Source organism: Cololabis saira, chromosome 8 (assembly GCF_033807715.1).
Source record: "Cololabis saira isolate AMF1-May2022 chromosome 8, fColSai1.1, whole genome shotgun sequence".
NCBI classification, from domain to species: Eukaryota; Metazoa; Chordata; class Actinopteri; order Beloniformes; family Belonidae; genus Cololabis; species Cololabis saira.
The window spans coordinates 763078-784300 of NC_084594.1; the positions used below are offsets into that span (position 1 = coordinate 763078).

At 47.4% G+C, this 21223-nt stretch overlaps 1 protein-coding gene across 3 annotated transcripts; it reads left to right on the forward strand.

Annotated features, from left to right (window-relative positions):
• Positions 1–498: 498 nt before the first annotated feature.
• zc3h11a (zinc finger CCCH-type containing 11A) lies at positions 499–20629 on the forward strand. Of its 3 annotated transcripts, none has more exons than XM_061726554.1 (15): positions 499–608; positions 2528–2599; positions 5258–5355; positions 6603–6722; positions 7613–7736; positions 7876–8055; positions 8355–8420; positions 8984–9187; positions 10682–10756; positions 10825–10926; positions 12390–13231; positions 15537–16035; positions 17112–17344; positions 18066–18169; positions 18619–20629. In XM_061726554.1, exons 3-15 carry the CDS (start codon positions 5296–5298, stop codon positions 18824–18826), a joined length of 2817 nt encoding a protein of 938 aa, XP_061582538.1. In that variant the 5' UTR covers positions 499–608; positions 2528–2599; positions 5258–5295; the 3' UTR covers positions 18827–20629. The 3 variants fall into 3 exon arrangements, with proteins under 3 accessions (XP_061582538.1, XP_061582537.1, XP_061582539.1); XM_061726553.1 differs by lacking the exon at positions 499–608 and adding an exon at positions 621–1011; XM_061726555.1 differs by lacking the exon at positions 499–608 and having other exon boundaries at positions 622–2599; positions 18069–18169.
• The last annotated feature ends 594 nt before the right edge of the window (positions 20630–21223 follow it).

Sequence of the window (21223 nt, forward strand, 5' to 3'; positions counted from 1 at the left end):
CTTCAGATGCAAACTAACGTTTCCTCAAAGGGATTTTGTAAATTGAAAAGATAAATAAAGTTAAAAAGAAAAAAAAGAAAATGTATGTGGCTCTTTTGTGTCGCCGGTTGCCATGGTGAATCCTTGTATCAGCGATCTACTGATGATGGCTTTTGATTTCCCTCACGCTCGAGCTTAACTCCAGGTGAAACTACTTAGAGTTGAGTAAATTACCTCAAATCCGCTGTTCTGGAACCGAAAACTCAGAGTTTCCGATCTCAGAGTAGATCAACTAAGAGTTCAGGATTAAACTCAGTGTTTGTTGAACCTGCTTTGTGAAACGGACCCCACATCTACCCCCAATTTCATTTGTGCTGGAAAAAAGTAATGCGCTGTGTTTACGTTTGCGCTCTGTGAAGGTGTCGTGACGTCACTGCGTGGCCCCGCCCCCCGTCTTCGTCCTCACAGACGCCATTTTCTTTTACTGTTTCTTTTCTCCGGGTTTTCTCCGGGGTTTCTCCGAGTCGGAATAAAGGACCTTCCAGAACCTTCCAGGACCTTCCAGGACCCCCAAAGACCCCCAGGAAACCCCGTCCGGCGACTTTAGCTCCGTTTAAACTCTCCCGCCGGTAATTTAACTGAAACTGAACACACCGAGTATTTTTTTATTTTTTGTATAAACTTTATTAACATTACATCAACATTACAAGCTCACAACACATAAGCAAATATGTACCTATAAATGTGTCTTCTTCGTGTAGATACACTGTAAACATCTTAACAACAGTATTTGTAATTGGTAACAGGACAAGAAAACAGGATAAAAAAAATAGAATTAAATAAAATAAGAGTATTTGTGGCGGCGGAGAAAAAAAACACTGCGTCACTTCCGCCTGCGCCACTTCCGCCGGTGACGTCACGAGCAGGCCCCGCGTTAGCTGCGTTGTTTGGAGCTAATAATAAAAGAGCTAAAAACCCTGAAATATCTGCGTTTCTGCGGAAACCTGGGCGGATTAAAAGCTCGGAACGGCCGTAAGTAGCGACTGTCGCTGTCTGTGATTAAAATTAATAAAGATTAAAGCTGTTTCTGGGGAGGAAAACCAGCATTTAGAGGCATTTAAGTCCAGATCTGGACCGGATTCTGGAGGAAATGAGGCTTTTAGGTTTTTAAAGGTTCATTAATAAAGGGTTTTTTTATTAAGGGTTTATTAATTACAGTTTTTTTATTAAGGGTTTATTAATTACACGTTTATTAATAAAGGGTTTATTAATTACAGTTTTTTTATTAAGGGTTTATTAATTACAGTTTTTTTATTAAGGGTTTATTAATTACAAGGTTTATTAATTACAGGGTTTTTACGGGGGCTTGAAATCCTTGAAAGTGCTTGAATTTCAATGTTGTGTTTTCAAGGCCTGAAAAGTGCTTGACTTTTATTTATTTATTTATTTATTTATTTATTTTTATTTGCATTTTTTTTTAGAAAATAAAAGGACAACAACAGAATAAAATAAACAACAAAAACCACACATAAAAAAAGAAAAAAAATCAAACTACATTAAAATCATTATACATACATGTCACTTTGTCATATAATACATAATATTTCATCCAGAGGATTCCTTATTTACATGGACAGAATTTTAGTTTAAAACTCATCAGATCAGACTGTATAGTTTAGTCATTACAAGGAGAAATAAAAACATAACTAGATGTTTACAGCACCATACAATGGACATAACTGTGATTGAAAAGCTGAAAAAACATTGAGTTTATATTTTCCTGTAGATATTTTACCCCAGCGATTAAGCTGCTGGAAGATTTAGAAAATTACCCTTGAAAGTTCTTGAAAAGAGCTGGAATTTGACCTTAAAAAAATGTGTAGGAACCCTGAGGTCCAGGACCTGGTCCAGGTCCAGGTCCAGGACCTGGTCCATCTGGATCCAGGTGGACCAGGTTTAGTCCAGGACCTGGTCCAGGACCTGATCCAGGACCTGGTCCTGGTGGACCAGGTCCTGGATCAGGTTCCACCAGGACCAGGATCCAGATGTGTTCTGTATTTCTGTATTTCTGTGTCACTAACTTCTCCAGAGTCTCCTGGGAGTGTTTTTAACTGGTTTCTAGGTTTTTGGTGGTTTTTGGCCCCCCCCCCTTCCGCTGGTCCCTGGATGCTGACGGATGCTGGTCTGTTTTTTTGGTCCTCTTTGTTAAAGCCGGACCCCCTAAAGTCCGCCGGCCCCCTTTTCCCCCTGAACCCGAACCCGGAGCCGAGACCCAGCAAGACCGAGGGAGATTTTTCACCTTTTTCTACTTTTTGCCCCTGGTTTAGCCCCCGGTTTTAGCCCCTGGTTTTAGCTGTCCCCCCTGGTTTAGCCCCCCTGGTTTTAGCTGTCCCCCCTTCTTTAGTCCACTAGTTTAATGATCTAAGAGGAGAAAGACAAGGACTTGTTTATGGTTCTGGTCGGAGGCCGAGTCTCCTCGGGTCTCCGTTCTCTCCGGGCGACCCGACCCGCTTTTCCTTCTTGTCTCATGGATCAAGTGTTCCTTCAGGACCCGACCCGCTCCGGCGGAGAACCAGCAGTCCTGCAGAGGGAGAGGGAGGCCTCCTCTCAGACACCTCAGGTAACGCACCGCCGACCCCCGGTACCCCAGAGACGGGCCGGGCCCGACCCCTGGTACCCCGGTACCCTGGTACCCCAGAGACGGGCCGGGCCCCGGCCCAAACATAAGATACTATAACTGCTGCCATGTTTCTGCCTTTAAATGTGTTTAAAGGGATGAAAACATTCACGTTTTCAGTTATAACTGCATATTTTGTCTATATTTCATTACTTTATATACTGTCTTGGGGTTACATTTGCATAAAAGGCTAAAAACCAAATTCTCAAAAATGTTAAACCGAAATAGAAAAATAAAAACGGAATAAAAGTGATTCCCTCCTTGGGCCCTCCTGGGGTTGGTAGAGGATGGCAATGCCCAGGACTGTTAGGTAGGAGCACTCTTCTCTCTCCAAACCCCAAACAGTTTTTTCCTAAGATGTACACTTTTCAGGATATGAGCACTCAAGCGCGGACTGGAAATCACTTTTTTATCAAAGCTAGAGTGGGGCTTTCAGTTGCTAGAGTGGGAGAAAGAGTAATAAAAATAACCAGATTTTTTTTATTTGTAACTCGAGCTCACGGCCAAACCATAAAAAGGAGACAAATAATTTTTGGTCAGAATGTAGACATAGGTGTTGGGATTCATAAAATGTGACTTTGACAGGCGGGGTATGCACAAAGTTTAAACGGTGGGGGCTACAGCGGTGCTAATACCTGTCTGAGTCTCCATTCACTGTAATGTAATCAAAAGTTTTCTTCAAAAGAATCTCACTCTGTCTTCACACTGAGCTTACTCACTCATTTTAAGCAATATCTGAATAAATTCAGACACAGAATCTGCCGGGTTCTGTGTCTCTCACGATGTTTTAGTTTTTCTGCTACGAGCTACGGTTTTCTCACAAATCGGAGTGATTTATACAAGTGGCGTAAAAAAGTGCACGTTTCCCACGCTCCTTAAATATGACAACCTGAAAGGGATAAAAAAAATGGGCTTGAATGAAAAAACTTGTATTTTTTTGACGGAAGAAATAATTGAAAGAAATAAGAAAAAAAAATGTTTTTGGGGTGGTGAAGAAAAAAAGTAAGAAAAACAATATGGAACGGAGATTAATTCAACTTTAAATAACGAAATAAATACTTAAATTATGAAATATTCAATTAAGTAAATTAATATGACAAGAAAAAAACCAAGAAAGCAAGCTGAAGAAAAAGCAGCAGGATGACTGACGTGAAGAGAAGGGCGGACCGACGGGGCGGTCCAGGTCTGGGGGGGTCCAGGTCTGGGGGGGTCCAGGTCTGGGGGGGTTTCCAGGTCTGGGGGGGTCCAGGTCTGGGGGGGGGGTTTCCAGGACTGGGGGGGTCCAGGTCTGGGGGGGGGGTTTCCAGGACTGGGGGGGTTTCCAGGTCTGGGGGGGTTTCCAGCTCTGGGGGGGTCCAGGTCTGGGGGGTCCAGGTCTGGGGGGGTTTCCAGCTCTGGGGGGGTCCAGGTCTGGGGGGGTCCAGGTCTGGGGGGGTCCAGGTCTGGGGGGGTCCAGGTCTGGGGGGGTTTCCAGGTCTGGGGGTTTCCAGGTCTGGGGGGGTCCAGGTCTGGGGGTTTCCAGGTCTGGGGGGGTCCAGGTCTGGGGGTTTCCAGGTCTGGGGGGGTCCAGGTCTGGGGGGGTCCAGGTCTGGGGGGTTTCCAGGTCTGGGGGGGTTTCCAGGTTTTCCTTCACCGTGGCCCCCCCAGACCCTTCAGGGGGGGCTAGGGGTGGTAATCCGTCACCGTGGCCCCCCCAGACCCTTCAGGGGGGGCTAGGGGTGGTAATCCGTCACCGTGGCCCCCCCAGACCCTTCAGGGGGGGGTTGGGGTGGTAAAAATAGAGGAGGTATGAGGGGGGAGTGGTTACCACGGTTACATCTTGATCCGGGTCCAGGGGGGTTAATTATAGACCTGCAGGTTTTATGATGTAAGACCCTTTAAACTGGACCAGCAGGTCTTTAGTCGACTAAATATAAGAGTTTTAGTCTTAGTCTAGTTTTAGTCGACTAAATATAAGAGTTTTAGTCGACTAAATATAAGAGTTTTAGTCGACTAAATATAAGAGTTTTAGTCTTAGTCTAGTTTTAGTCGACTAAATATAAGAGTTTTAGTCTTAGTCTAGTTTTAGTCGACTAAATATAAGAGTTTTAGTCTTAGTCTAGTTTTAGTCGACTAAATATAAGAGTTTTACTCGACTAAATATAAGAGTTTTAGTCGACTAAATATAAGAGTTTTACTCGACTAAATATAAGAGTTTTAGTCGACTAAATATAAGAGTTTTACTCGACTAAATATAAGAGTTTTAGTCGACTAAATATAAGAGTTTTAGTCGACTAAATATAAGAGTTTTACTCGACTAAATACAAGAGTTTTACTCGACTAAATATAAGAGTTTTAGTCGACTAAATATAAGAGTTTTACTCGACTAAATATAAGAGTTTTAGTCGATTAAATATAAGAGTTTTAGTCGACTAAATATAAGAGTTTTAGTCTTAGTTTAGTTTTAGTCGACTAAATATAAGAGTTTTACTCTTAGTTTAGTTTTAGGTCCCTGGTCCTGGACCTCGACCTGGTCCCGGTCCTGGACCTGGACCCGGTCCTGCAGGTCCAGGTCCAGGTCCTGCAGGACCTCAGGGTACTGACGGGTCCGTCTGTCCTCAGGGAGTGACCTTTGACCTTTGGCCCTGAAGAGACCCGGCATGACTATGACCAACCATGGAGACGACTGCTACTTCTTCTACTACTCCACCTGCACCAAGGTGAGTGGGCGGGCCTGAGGTAGGGGCGGGGCCTGGGTCAGGGGGCGGGGCCTGGGTTAGGGGGCGGGGTCAGGGGGCGGGGCCTCATCACTAGGGCTGCAACGATTCGTCGACGTTGTCGACAAAAATCGATAATCAAGATTGTCGCCAATTGTCGCCAGACGTGTTTTTCCAACGGAGTGAGGCGTCTCACTTCAATACAATCTCTGTCCAGTCGCGCAGCACGACTGCGTATGAGCGCAGCTGCGGGTAATAAAACTTTGATAAAAAATAAAATAAAAGGTTTGGGAGCATTTAAGCCTCGATACGGTGAATAAAAAGATACTTCCAAGGTTTGCAAAGCCGACGTTGCTTTTCACGGGAGCACGTCGGTAACGCATTTGAAGAGAAAGCACGTCGGAGTGCTGAACGAAACGGACTCGCCTTGGTAAGATATTAAGCGTATTTTGGCTTTAAAAGAAAGCTTTAACGTTATGCCTGACAAAGTATTAAATTAAGTCAGATATTTGGAGAAACTGCGTTTTTAGTGTCTGTGGAGCATCTTGGAAGAGACGCACGGGACCGCAGTCGGTCAGAAACATTCTCTCCCTCCACAGTGATGTAATGGCCAAGCCATTCATTTATTAAATTAATTCGTTTCATTGTAAACTTTGTTTATTTTATGTTATTTATTAGTATTATTTGAGCCACTCACAGCTACTCTCGTTATAACCTCAATCACATAATTGATGCAGCGCGAAAGGCAAAAAAAGGCTTGTGCGCTGATGACAATGATGGATTTGCATCTAACTTTCAGTCAGGTGTCTATGAACTGTCAATCATCCATCAAACTCCACAATGATCATGTTAACATTAAGTCAGATAGATTTGTCTGGACTTTTTTTCTTGCGGGACGGGAGGAGACACTAAATCAATGCATCTTTCTTGTGCGCCGTGCGGCATGAATTCATGAGTTTTGCGGGAGGGGTGGGAGTGGAACACACGTTGCGGGTGCGGGCGGTGAGGGTTAGAAATGCAGCGGGAGCGGGATGAAGAAAACAGTCCCGCTATAGCAGGGCTCTAGTGCCATCTTTCTTGTGTTTATTATCATTTGCCACATAATTAATGCAACCTGATATACATTTTTTTTTTTAATTACTAATTATCCGATTAGTCGACTAATCGTTTCAATAGTCGGTGACTAGTCGACTATTAAAATAGTCGTTAGTTGCAGCCCTACTCATCACTCACCCATCCTACCGTTGCAGGGCGACGGCTGCCCCTTCAGACACTGCGAGGCGGCCATGGGTAACGAGATGGTTTGCAGCCTGTGGCAGGAGGGACGATGCTACCGGCCCGTCTGCAAGTTCAGACACATGGAGATCACGGTGAGTAGACCCGCTCAGAACCGCTCAGAACCGCCCTGGGGGGTCAGAACCGCCCTGGGGGGTCAGAACCGGCCTCTAGTCGACTAAAACTAGACTAAGACTAAAACTCTTATATTTAGTCGACTAAAACTAGACTAAGACTAAAACTCTTATATTTAGTCGACTAAAACTAGACTAAGACTAAAACTCTTATGGTATTTAGTCGACTAAAACTAGACTAAGACTAAAACTCTTATATTTAGTCGACTAAAACTAGACTAAGACTAAAACTCTTATATTTAGTCGACTAAAACTAGACTAAGACTAAAACTCTTATATTTAGTCGACTAAAACTAGACTAAGACTAAAACTCTTATATTTAGTCGACTAAAACTAGACTAAGACTAAAACTCGACTAAGACAAAAAACTCTTATATTTAGTCGACTAAAACTAGACTAAGACTAAAACTATCATGATATTTAGTCGACTAAAACTAAAACGCTTATATTTAGTCGACTAAAACTAAAACTCTTATATTTAGTCGACTAAAACTTTTATATTTAGTCGACTAAAGACTAAAGAGTATACTAAGACTTAAACTCTTATATTTAGTCGACTAAAACTCGACTAAGATTAAAACTCTTATATTTAATCAACTAAAACTAGACTAAAACTCTTATATTTAGTCGACTAAAACGCTTATATTTAGTCGACTAAAAATAGACTAAGACTAAAACTCTGATATTTAGTCGACTAAAACTAGACTAAGACTAAAACTCTTATATTTAGTCGACTAAAACTAGACTAAGACTAAAACTATCATGATATTTAGTCCACTAAAACTAAAACGCTTATATTTAGTCGACTAAAACCAGACTAAGACTGAAACTGTTGCGTCTCGGCCCAACAGAAGAACCGTAAGGAGATTCCGTGCTACTGGGAGACGCAGCCGGCCGGCTGCCAGAAGCCGCACTGCGCCTTCTTCCACGAGGGGCCGCGCTGCATCGACGGCGTCTACGTGCCCCCCGACAAAGGTGAGCTTCCTAGCCGCCGAGCTAACCGCTAACACGGCCGCCGGGCTAACGCCGAGCTAACGGCGGGCTAACCGCTAACACTGCCGCCGAGCTAACCCTGAGCTAACCCCGAGCTAACCCCGGGTCTCTCCGGTTCCAGGTCTGAGCAGGAGCGACCAGCAGCCCCCCGAGGAGCCGGCCCCGCCCCCGGCCGTGGCTCCGCCCCCTCCCAACCCCCAGCTACGCGGCGTCATCAAGACGGAGGCCCAGGAGCCGGTGCCGAGCCCCACACACCCCCCGGTGGTCATCAACCCGGCCGACGACGACGAGGACGAGGACGGTGAGACCGCCCCGCCGCTTACACAAACACATATTATTATTAATATTATTAAAATACAATTAAACATTTTGAAACAATTTGAAAAATTAAAAAAAAAATTCATTCATTCATTCATTTGGAATAATTAATTCCAAATTAAAAAACATCATGTAACCGTGGCCGATGTATCATATTGCTCTCTTTTGAAGTTTGAGTAATGAATGTAAGCTAGTTTTATATTGGCTATGTTAGCTTATGCCTTGGGTTCTGCTAGCGCCGCCCGCTGACCTCTGACCTCTGACCTCTGGTTCCTGTTTCAGATCAGTTCTCGGAGGAGGGGGAGGACGGCCGCGTCGGCCCGTCGCCAAGGAAGTCGGCCCGCTCAGGTGAGACGCCAGAACCGGTACCGCCCAGTCCTGCGGCGCCGCCGCGCTGTTCCCTCCGCTAACGCTGCGCTGTTCCCTCCGCTAACGCTGCGCTGTTCCCTCCGCTAACGCTGCGCCGTTCCCTCCGCTAACGCCGCGCTGTTCCCTCCGCTAACGCTGCTCTGTTCCCTCCGCTAACGCTGCGCTGTTCCCTCCGCTAACGCTGCTCTGTTCCCTCCGCTAACGCTGCGCTGTTCCCTCCGCTAACGCTGCTCTGTTCCCTCCGCTAACGCTGCGCTGTTCCCTCCGCTAACGCTGCTCTGTTCCCTCCGCTAACGCTGCTCTGTTCCCTCCGCTAACGCTGCTCTGTTCCCTCCGCTAACGCTGCGCTGTTCCCTCCGCTAACGCTGCGCTGTTCCCTCCGCTAACGCTGCTCTGTTCCCTCCGCTAACGCTGCGCTGTTCCCTCCGCTAACGCTGCTCTGTTCCCTCCGCTAACGCTGCTCTGTTCCCTCCGCTAACGCTGCTCTGTTCCCTCCGCTAACGCTGCGCTGTTCCCTCCGCTAACGCTGCTCTGCCCCACAGGCGAGCCGCTGGACTTCGGCGTCAGCACCCTGGAGGAGATCCGGCTGAGGAGGGCCCTGGAGGCCAGCCTGAGGAGGGCGGGGTACCCGCTGCAGAGTCCCGGGTACCAGAGTCCCGGGAACCCCCTCCAGAGTCCCGGGTACCAGAGTCCCGGGTACCCCAACGGGGACAAGGACGTCCTGCAGCCGCTGATGCAGCTACGAGGTGAGTCGCTGCCGCGGCGTCGCCGCCGCTCATTTGCATAAAGTTGAGATTTTTCAACTTCAAGTTGACGCTCCAGACGTTTCTGACGCCTTTGTAGCAGCAACTCTCATTAACAATGAATGGATGAATGGTAGCAGCTCTCATAGACATGAATGGTAGCAGCTCTCATAGACATGAATGGTAGCAGCTCTCATAGACATGAATGGTAGCAGCTCTCATAGACATGAATGGTAGCAGCTCTCATAGACATGAATGGTAGCAGCTCTCATAGACATGAATGGTAGCAGCTCTCATAGACATGAATGGTAGCAGCTCTCATAGACATGAATGCTAGCAGCTCTCATAGACATGAATGGTAGCAGCTCTCATAGACATGAATGCTAGCAGCTCTCATAGACATGAATGGTAGCAGCTCTCATAGACATGAATGCTAGCAGCTCTCATAGACATGAATGGTAGCAGCTCTCATAGACATGAATGCTAGCAGCTCTCATAGACATGAATGGTAGCAGCTCTCATAGACATGAATGCTAGCAGCTCTCATAGACATGAATGGTAGCAGCTCTCATAGACATGAATGCTAGCAGCTCTCATAGACATGAATGCTAGCAGCTCTCATAGACATGAATGCTAGCAGCTCTCATAGACATGAATGCTAGCAGCTCTCATAGACATGAATGCTAGCAGCTCTCATAGACATGAATGGCAGCAGCTCTCATAGACATGAATGGTAGCAGCTCTCATAGACATGAATGGTAGCAGCTCTCATAGACATGAATGGTAGCAGCTCTCATAGACATGAATGGTAGCAGCTCTCATAGACATGAATGGTAGCAGCTCTCATAGACATGAATGGTAGCAGCTCTCATAGACATGAATGGTAGCAGCTCTCATAGACATGAATGGTAGCAGCTCTCATAGACATGAATGGTAGCAGCTCTCATAGACATGAATGGTAGCAGCTCTCATAGACATGAATGGTAGCAGCTCTCATAGACATGAATGGTAGCAGCTCTCAGACATGAATGGTAGCAGCTCTCATAGACATGAATGGGAGCAGCTCTCATAGAGGATGAAATTTTCATTATGCACTTCGAGAAAAAAGTCAAAATGCTGAGAAAAAAGTCAATATTTCATGAAGAAAGTTGAAATGTTGAGAAAAAAGTTGAAATATTGAGAAAAAAGTCAAAATTTTGTGAAAAAAGTAAAAATGTCGAGATTAATGTTGAAGTACAATTTCGAGAAAAAAGTCGAAATGTCGAGAAAAAAGTCTAGATTTCGTGATTTCGGGTAATCTTGATCTCACTGAGTTTAGGGATCTGTACTTTACTCCTAACTGCAGTACTGGTACCACGGTGGTTCTGTCTAGAGTACCAACCCTGGAGGACTCGGGTCCAAATCCTGCAGTTACATCTGAATTCAGCTGGACCCGGTTCTGTCCGGTCTGGCTGGAGTTTAGAACCGGACCGTAAAGTTCTGTCTCTGTGTTCCCAGTCCCGGAGGCGGCGGCGGGTCCGAGGCCGCGAGGCAGCGTGGCGGAGCGGCTCGGCAGGAAGGTTCCCGACCCGGGTAAGTTCAGAAGGTCCAGGACCAGAACCAGGACCAGAACCAGAACCACTTACCACTCTCTGCTGCAGGTTCCAGAGGTGGGCGGGGCCAACAGCTGAGGCGGAGCCTGGCCCGGCGGCTGGGCGGAGTCGTCCACGAGGAGGCGGAGCCACCGGCGCCGCCCCAGGAGGGTGAGGGAAACCGGGCCTCCAGAACCACATTCAGTCGGATCTTTTTTTTCCTAAATTCAGTTAGATTTTTCCCCAAATTCCATTTTATTTTTCCACAAATTCCATTTTATTTATCCCCAAATTCTGTTTGAATTTTCCACAAATTCCGTTTTATTTTTCCACAAATTCCGTCTTATTCCCAAAAAACCGGCCAAAAAACCCCATTCAAAGTGGATGGAGGAGGTAAAAAAAAGGCAAAAATTCACCTTTTTTCTGAGTCACCTAACTTTCTCATACCTGCACGTAAAAATGTGATTCAAACTTCAAAACGGAGTAAAACTTCTCTTCTCTCCAAAACAAAAACAACAAAAAACAGTTTTTTCCTAAGATGTAAACTTTTCAAGATATGAGCGCTCAAGCGAGGACTGGAAATCACTTTTTTGTCAAACCTAGAGTGCGGGTGTCGGTTGGTAGAGTGGGAGAAACAGTAAAAAAATAACCTGAATTTTTATTTGTAACTCGAGCTCACGGCCAAACCGTAAAAAGGCAGACAAATAATTTTTGGTCAGAATGTAGACATAGGTGTTGGGATTTATAAAATGTGACTTTGACAGGCGGGGTATGCACAAAATTTAAACGGGGAGGCTAGAGCGCCGCCAATTCCTGTCTCAGTCTCCATTGGCTGTAATGTAATCAAACGTTTTCTTCAAAATAATCTCACTCTGTCTTCGCACTGAGCTTACTCACTCATTATAAATTAAGATTGTCAGAATCTGCCGGGTTCTGTGTCTCTCACGATGTTTTAGTTTTTCTGCTACGAGCTACGGTTTGATCACAAATCTGAGTGATTTGAGACCTTGTCAGAACCCAAAATCTGGGTTTTTCTCACAGCCAAACCGGAAGGTTCTGAAGTCGAGGTTCTTGTTGCCGGGGCAACCAGAGGTCACTGCTGACTCATTCAGCCAGAACTGGTCACATGACTCAGTCACTAACGTCTTCATATACTTTAACCTGAAAAATTGAGAAATCTGACCCCTGACCTTTGACCTTAGACAATCCCCAGTCCTGCTGGGAACAGGTTCATGGTGTGTATATATATATATATATATATATATATATATATTTATTTTTATTATATATATATTAAATAATCCACACTCACACAGTAAATAACCCCAGTAAATGCTAATGGATGGATGCTTTGAATGGTTTGACATAGAGAGTCGTGGGTGGTGTCATCGGACTTAGTTTTGAGTCCTTCATCTTTATTGCTGAAAAATGCAGCAATGTACACAAATGTACAGCAGCCCCCCGTGGCACTCTCCACTTTTCTGCGAGGAAATTTTCTAGTTATTGTCATTATTATTATTATTATTATTATTATTATTATTATTATTATTATTATTATTATTATTGTCATTATTATTATTATTATTACTATTATTATTATTATTATTATATTCAAGACTCTTCTTCTTCTTTAGGGAAGTCGGTGAAGGAGAGACTCGGGTCGGTCCTCGGTACCGGGTCGCCCCCTCGTAAGTCCCTGAGGACCCGCGACCCGGTTCTGGAGACCCGGAACCAGCCGGTTCTGGAGACCCGGAATGACCCAGGTTCCGGTACCGGTACCGGCCCGCAGCAGATCCGGATCAAGACCCTGGACCAGATCAGACAGGAAAAGGCTGCCAAGACCCGGAACCCCGACCCGCGACCCGGTTCTGACCCGCTGGACCCGGAGGGACCTGGTACCGGCCCGGCCAGGGCCAGATCCGGGTCCAGAACCGGGTCCAGAACCGGGTCCAGGCGGACCGTGGCCCTGAAAGAATCCTCCATCATCCGGGTCAAGACCTTCTCCGAGGTGATGCGGGCCCAGAGGAGGCGGGAGAGGGAACCGGGTCGGAACCGCAGCCCGGGGAAGGAACCGGGTCGGAACCGCAGCCCGGGGAAGGAACCGGGTCGGAACCGCAGCCTGGGGAAGGAACCGGGTCGGAACCGCAGCCCGGGGAAGGAACCGGGTCGGAACCGCAGCCCGGGCAAAGAACCGGGTCAGAACCGCAGCCCAGAGATGAGCCAGGCAGAGCCGGACCCGGCCCGGCCCAGTTCTGAGAACCGGGTCCGGGTCAAGACCCTGCAGGAAATCCGCAGGGAGAAGGCGGAGCGGCTGCAGGCCCGGCAGGACCAGAACCGGTCCGGTACCGAGGACGACGGCGGCGCCAAGAAGGCCCGGCTGCTGCCGCCGAGGGCGGTACCGGTCCAGAGTGGTGGTACCGGCGCCGACGAGCCGGAGACGGAACCGGGCCAGAGGAGTCCAGCTGCTGCAGCTCAGGTAGGTCTGGTGGTCCTGACCCGGTTCTGGAAAAAAGGCATCTTCTCACTGTGTATAAGGACTAGGGTTGTCACGATACCAAATTTCTGTTTCGATACCGATACCAATATGTATTTCGATACTTTTCGATACTTTTCGATACTTTTTGTAAAAAGGTGGAACACTCTCAAATGTCAATATTTTCCTTTATTTTAAAGCAGACTTTGGGAACAATAACAACAATGAATAAAATAAATAATTGGCATGGGATATTAAAATGTTCAAACCTTTAGAACAGTGTGAACAAGTAAAATAAAGCAATGCCATTCAAATTAAAGTCACCATGTTAAATAAAATACTGTAGCAGCAAAAACTCCTGCTTCTGAGTGGGTGGTGTCACCCTCTCTGAGCCAGGAGCACTAGACTACTGTAATTGGGGGAGGGAGGGGGTACAGTATTTTAATTAACATGGTCATTTTAATTTGAATTCCATTGCTTTATTTTACTTGTTCTCATTGTTCAAAAGGTTTGTGTTTTGAAACTATAGGCCACATGAAACATTAAATGGGCATAACTAGAAAAATACATTGAGGATCATTCTATCATCTACAGGACTGTCTCAGAAAATTAGAATATTGTGATTTTCTGTAATGCAATTACAAAAACAAAAATGTCATACATTCTGGATTCATTACAAATCAACTGAAATATTGCAAGCCTTTTATTATTTTAATATTGCTGATCATGGTTTACACTTTAAGAAAACTCAAATATCCTATCTCAAAAAATTAGAATATTCTGGGAATCTTAATCTTAAACTGTAAGCCATAATCATCAATATTAAAATAATAAAAGGCTTGCAATATTTCAGTTGATTTGTAATAAATCCAGAATGTATGACATTTTTGTTTTTTAAATTGCATTACAGAAAATAAAGAACTTTATCACAATATTCTAATTTTCTGAGACAGTCCTCTAGGATAGGATTAGATATTGTAGGCTAATGGAATGTTTTACAAAAGTGTGTTTTAATATATAATATTAATTAATATAATTAATTGCCTTAATGGTTTATAATATATATGAAAAATTAAATAATATTAAAATATAAAAAATATATTAAAGTTATATTATAGTCTGTGGAATTTATTTAAATATTTTAAGAATGTAATTTTTTTTTTTAATATTTAAAAATTGCATTTAATAACCATGGACGTGTTTTAACTCTGTGTATGTAGGCTACAGTAGGTTTACTACGGGCTGGGAGAGGCTCTGTACTTCTTTCATTGACATGACAGTGCAGTGAACTGGTGAACAAAGTTATCAGCTGTCGTTCTACTGAAGTCGCGGAACAAGTCCGCGTGGTTGTCCTTTAAATGTTTGGACAAGTTTGAAGTGTTGCCTCCTTTTGCGAGACACACTTGTAGCAGCGCTCGCACTGCGGTGCATCTGGTTCAGCGGCTCGCCCTTATCGCTCGGTTTGAACCCGAAATATTTCCACCGTACTTCGGGCCCCCATTTTGTCCAAAAGTACGGGCTTTTCTGCAGCTGCCATCTCTATTTATTTCAACTTTATTTCAACCCGCTCTGTCTGTCTAACACGCGACTTCTCGTTTCTCTCTCCTCCGCATGCGAGTGGGAGGGGGAGGCGGCTCTGCTTCTGCAACTACGTCACACTCGCTGACCTCGCCGTGCTTAAAGAGACAGGCTCCAATTTACCAATTCGTTTGCATAGAAAAAATATATAAAAGTACCGTTTGTTTTTAAATGCTGGTATAGTACCGTTTTCAAAACTCTAGTACCGCGGTACTATACTGGTACCGGTATACCGTGCAACCCTAATAAGGACACAGTGAGAAAGTGCAAAAAAACACCTCAGCACAGAAAGCACATGACAAATTTAACATCATCATCACAGACTTATAGCCTTGATGTTATCAGACGGCTCGGTCAGTTCTGAAACAGGTCCACAGATGTTCCTGAGAGGGGAGGGTTAGTGGGGGCAGAGCCACCTTGTTTACATTCCACCAGAGAGATTGTGACCAGAGCGATCGGCCTGAGACCGCTCTGTCAAGGCCAGATTATAGAATCAACAATTACATTGCAAACAAACAGATTCAGTAATTTTCCTTCCGTAAATATTAAAAAAACAATCAAATTTATTAAAAATTATTATTAATTAATAATAATTTTTTTTTTTTTTTTTTTTTTATTAAAATACTTGGATTTATGTATCGATAATCGTTCCTACACATGGATATCAATAAAGTATAGATATTTTTAACCCACCCCTAGTTCTGACCCGGTTCTTTCCCTGTCCCCCCAGACCAGGAACCAGGTCCAGAACCAGGTCCAGGTCCAGAACCAGGTCCAGGTCAAGTCCTTCCAGGAGATCATGGAGGAGAAACGACGCCGGAAGCAGGAGATGGAGGAGCAGAACAAAGACCCGGCCGGAGCAGAACCGGGACAGAACCGGGCCGGCGGGGGGGCCCTGAAGAGGAAGCTGCCACCCCTGGACCAGGACCAGGACCAGGACCCGGCTTCCACGGGTTCTGGTACCGGTACCGGTCCTGGTCCTGTTCGTAAAATCCTGTCCCTGAAGGCCAGAGCTGCTGCCAGCAGGACGGATGCTGAAGCTGCCGTCGCCGTGGAAACGGGGGCCTCCAGGGAGGTTCCCGCTGCCCCCCAGGGTCCCGCTGCCCCCCAGGTTCCCCCCCAGGGTCCTGCTCTCCCCCAGGGTCCCGCCGCCCCCCAGGTTCCTGCTGCCGGGGCATCAGGGGACGGGAGTCAGAACGGCTCTCCTGAACACGCCAGCAACTGCAAAGGTACCCGAACCTTCCTGGGGATTTTTCTCCAAATTCCATTTTATTTTTCTCCAAATTCCGTATTATTTTTTTTCACAAATTCCATTTTATTTTTTCACAAATTCCATTTTATTTTTCCACATATTCCATTTTACTTTTCTTAAAAATCCGCTTTATTTTTTCACAAACTCTGCTTTATTTTTTTCACAAATTCCATTTTATTTTCCCTCAAATTCGTTCCCCCCCCCCCAAATTCCATGTTATTTTTTTCCCAAATTCAATTTTTTTTTTCCACACTCGGTTTAATTTTTTTCTCCCACTTTCCATTAAATTTTTTCCCTGAATTCCGGTTTATTTTTCCCAAAATTCCGGTTTATTTTTCCCAAAATTCCGGTTCATTTTTCCCCAAATTCAGTCAAATTATGTCATTGTCCGCCATGTTCCCTGTTAAAAAGTAGGTTCCGTTTTTATCAGAATCAGGTTTATTAGGTCAGCTTAGAAAACTGTTTTTAACATCGGATACACTGGCGGCGACACAATGGTATAATGCGCCTGTTTTTCCACAGTATCAAGGTGCAAAAAACACCTCGGCACACAGAGCAACATCATCACAAGACTTGCATGTGGGTGTGTGGGGGGGGGGTGGGTCCCCGGTGGGTCCCCGGTGGGTCCCCGGCACAGCACATCCAAGTGATCGCCGCGGCTTCGTGGCGCTCGAAACCCGGAGACTGTTGGGGGGGGCTGATAAGAGGGGGGGGGGGGGTGGCGGTAAGTCCGTGAACTTCGCCCAGAGCTGCTCTCAGCCAATGTCCTTGATGTTATCAGACGGCTCGGTCAGTTCTGAAACAGGTCCACAGATGTTCCTGAGAGGGGAGGGTTAGTGGGGGCAGAGCCACCTTTTTACATTCCACCAGGGAGATTGTGACCAGAGCGATCGGCCAAACCGCCCTGTCAAGGTCAGATTATAGAATCAACAATTATATTGCAAACAAACAGACTCAGTAATGACCTGATACCCTCTCTCTCTCTCTCTCTCTCTCTCTCTCTCTCTCTCTCTCTCTCTCTCTCTCTCTCTCTCTCTCTCTCTCTCTCCCCAGTGAGGCCGAAGCTGAACGTCCGTCCGTCCGTCGTCAGGCCTTCCGCCCCGGTGAAGCCTGGACCCAAGAGGAGGGGGGGCCGCTCCGCCGTGGCCGCCGTCAAGCCCCTGAGCAGCAGCGCCCCGGCCCTGGAGGAGCCCCAGGAGGAGGCCCCTCAGGGGCCCCCCCAGGAGCCCCAGGGCCCCCCCAAGGAGGAGCCCCCCCAGGAGGAGCCCCGCCGCCGCGACGCTCAGGTGATTTCAGCTCAGAGTCCTTGTTGTTCAATGTCTCGTGAGGGAGAGAGAACAGGTGCATGCTGGGAGAACAGGTGCATGCTGGGAGAACAGGTGCATGCTGGGGGAACAGGTGCACGCTGGGAGAACAGGTGCATGCTGGGGGAACAGGTGCATGCTGGGAGAACAGGTGCATGCTGGGAGAACAGGTGCATGCTGGGAGAACAGGTGCATGCTGGGAGAACAGGTGCATGCTGGGGGAACAGGTGCATGCTGGGAGAACAGGTGCATGCTGGGAGAACAGGTGCATGCTGGGAGAACAGGTGCATGCTGGGAGAACAGGTGCATGCTGGGAGAACAGGTGCATGCTGGGGGAACAGGTGCATGCTGGGAGAACAGGTGCATGCTGGGAGAACAGGTGCATGCTGGGAGAACAGGTGCACGCTGGGAGAACAGGTGCATGCTGGGAGAACAGGTGCATGCTGGGAGAACAGGTGCATGCTGGGAGAACAGGTGCACGCTGGGAGAACAGGTGCATGCTGGGAGAACAGGTGCATGCTGGGAGAACAGGTGCATGCTGGGAGAACAGGTGCACGCTGGGAGAACAGGTGCATGCTGGGAGAACAGGTGCATGCTGGGAGAACAGGTGCATGCTGGGAGAACAGGTGCATGCTGGGAGAACAGGTGCATGCTGGGAGAACAGGTGCATGCTGGGAGTCCTCCCTGACCTCTCTCTCCTCAGCAGGTTCCCAGGGAGCAGCTTCAGACCTTCAGCCCGGTCCAGGACCAGGACCAGGTCCAGGTCCAGGACCAGGACCAGAACCCGGACCCTGTCCCGGTCCAGAGGTGAGAACTGAACCAGAACCAGAACTAGTGATGCACCGAAATGAAAATTTGTGGCCGAAACCGAAACAGAAAATAATAATAAACACTTGGCCGAATACCGAACATGGTTCTTCAGCAGTTTTTCATTTATTTTGCTTTATTTAAATTTTTTCACCATTGCATAAATCAAAAAAATTTGATTTAGGCTTTTCAAAGAAAAAAATCTTACAAGGTAGAAAATATTTATTGAACATAAAAAACTGAACATGTTTTAATTTCCAGCATGATGTTGTTTTGGTTCCACCTCCTGGTGAATGTTGGTAAAATTCTTATTACTTTTTGGTTGGCCAACGATTTATTACGGGAGCGGCCAGTCTATTAGGTAAAATTCTTATGGGTGTTTTTCACTAACGAGAACCAGGTCTTCCGTCCACCAGAACCTTCACTAATAACCTGTGGTTCTGTTTCAGGACCGGCCCCGCCCCCCCCAAGGCCCGCCGGGCCAGCGCCGGCCCCGGGACCCGGTCCTGTACGCGGTCCGGGTCCTCAGAACCGAGCCGGGACCTGGACGACTTCGAGGAGCTGATTCAGCAGTTTTCTGGAGACCAGGAGGATCTGGACCCGGATATCGGGGAGGAGGACCTGCTGCAGGAGCTGAGCCAGATGATTGACAGCTAGACCTGGCCCAGGCCCCGCCCCCTGGCCCAGGCCCCGCCCCCCGGACCAGTCCTGGCCCCGCCCCCAGACCCCCAGCAGGATCTGGACCCGGATATCGGGGAGGAAGACCTGCTGCAGGAGCTGAGCCAGATGATTGACAGCTAAACCTGGCCCAGGCCCCGCCCCCAGAGCTGGCCCCGCCCCCTAGACCTGGCCCAGGCCCCGCCCCCAGGGCTGGCCCCGCCCCCAGACCAGTCCTGGCCCGCCCCCAGACCCCCAGCAGGACCTGGACCCGGATATCGGGGAGGAGGACCTGCTGCAGGAGCTGAGCCAGATGATTGACAGCTAGAGCTGGCCCTGGCCCCGCCCCCCAGGGCTGGCCCCTCCCCCCAGGGCTGGCCCCTCCCCCCAGGGCTGGCCCCGCCCCCCAGGGCTGGCCCCGCCCCCCAGGGCTGGCCCCGCCCCCAAACTCATGATTGACAGCTGATCACAGCGACGGCTCCGCCCCCAAACTCATGATTGACAGCTGATCACAGCGATGGCTCCGCCCCCAACTATCATGATTGACAGCTGATCACAGTGACGGCTCCGCCCCCAAACTATCACGATTGACAGCTGATCACAGTGACGGCTCCGCCCCCAAACTCATGATTGACAGCTGATCACAGCGACGGCTCCGCCCCCAAACTCATGATTGACAGCTGATCACAGCGATGGCTCCGCCCCCAACTATCATGATTGACAGCTGATCACAGTGACGGCCCCGCCCCCAACTATCATGATTGACAGCTGATCACAGTGACGGCTCCGCCCCCAAACTATCATGATTGACAGCTGATCACAGCGACGGCCCCGCCCCCAACTATCATGATTGACAGCTGATCACAGTGACGGCTCCGCCCCCAAACTATCATGATTGACAGCTGATCACAGTGACGGCTCCGCCCCCAAACTCATGATTGACAGCTGATCACAGTGACGGCTCCGCCCCCAAACTCATGATTGACAGCTGATCACAGTGACGGCTCCGCCCCCAAACTCATGATTGACAGCTGATCACAGCGACGGCTCCGCCCCCAAACTCATGATTGACAGCTGATCACAGCGATGGCTCCGCCCCCAAACTCATGATTGACAGCTGATCACAGCGACGGCTCCGCCCCCAAACTATCATGATTGACAGCTGATCACAGCGACGGCTCCGCCCCCAAACTCATGATTGACAGCTGATCACAGCGACGGCTCCGCCCCCAAACTCATGATTGACAGCTGATCACAGCGACGGCTCCGCCCCCAAACTCATGATTGACAGCTGATCACAGCGACGGCTCCGCCCCCAAACTCATGATTGACAGCTGATCACAGCGACGGCTCCGCCCCCAAACTCATGATTGACAGTGATCCACCTCTCCAGGGGGCGGGGCTTCTCTATGACATCACTTCACCGTGACGACGACGCCCAGCGTTACCGTGACGACCGTGGTTCTGCCAGAACCGGTCCGGTTTTATCCGTATAGTTTTTTAAATGTGCTGTTTCCTCAACCGGGTCAGGAGTTCTGGGACGCCGGGCCCGGACCCTCAGGGACTTTGATGTTTCTATGAAAAACTCTTTGATTTTAAACTCCCATCGTGTTTCACCGGAGGACCCACGACCCGGACGACCCGGAGGACCCGTCTCCGGTCCTCCAGGGACGGGTCCAGACGACCCGTCTCCGGTCCTCTCCGGTCTAAATGTCTTGCAGTTTTTTCATGAACTTCTGCTTAATTTCTGTAAAAACTCTGTAAATAAAATACTTTTAAGAACAACTGGGCCGTGTTCTGATTGGACCTGATCAGGTTCTGGTTCTGACTGGACCAGAGACCGGACCTACTGCTAACCCTCCAGGACCGCGTCGCTCCATGGGCTACCTGTAAAATTCAGAATCCAATTTTAAAATGTTATTACTTGCATATAAAGCCCAAAACGGCTTAGCTCCGCAGTATTTACAAGACCTGATAGAGCCTTATGTTCCTGGCAGAGCTCTCCGTTCTCAGAGTGCAGGTTTACTCGTAGTTCCTAGAGTATCTAAATGTAGATTTGGAGGGTTTATGTTCATGTTCTGGTTCTGGAAAGTGTCTGGAGACAACTTTTGTTGTATTAGACGCTATACAAATTGAATTGAATTGAATATATTATATATTAAAAGTGCATATATATTAGGGCTGGGTGATATGGACCAAAAGTCATATCTCGATATTTTCTAGGTGAATGTTGATACTCAATATATATCCATATTTTTTCTGTGCCATAATTGGGGTTTCCATTATAGCATTATAGCATTATAGCATAGCATCTCTGTTAGCATATCTGTTCATTCATTTTTTCTGATCAAACCCTTAAAAAAACAGTCAGTTTTAATACAAGCCTCGTGCCAAATG

Coding starts and splice junctions, on each gene's coding strand:
- zc3h11a (XM_061726554.1), top strand. CDS start 5,296: ATGACTATGACCAACCATGGAGACGACTGCTACTTCTTCTACTACTCC. Junction 5,356..6,602: donor ACTACTCCACCTGCACCAAG/GTGAGTGGGCGG, acceptor CTACCGTTGCAG/GGCGACGGCTGCCCCTTCAG. Junction 7,737..7,875: donor CTACGTGCCCCCCGACAAAG/GTGAGCTTCCTA, acceptor CTCCGGTTCCAG/GTCTGAGCAGGAGCGACCAG.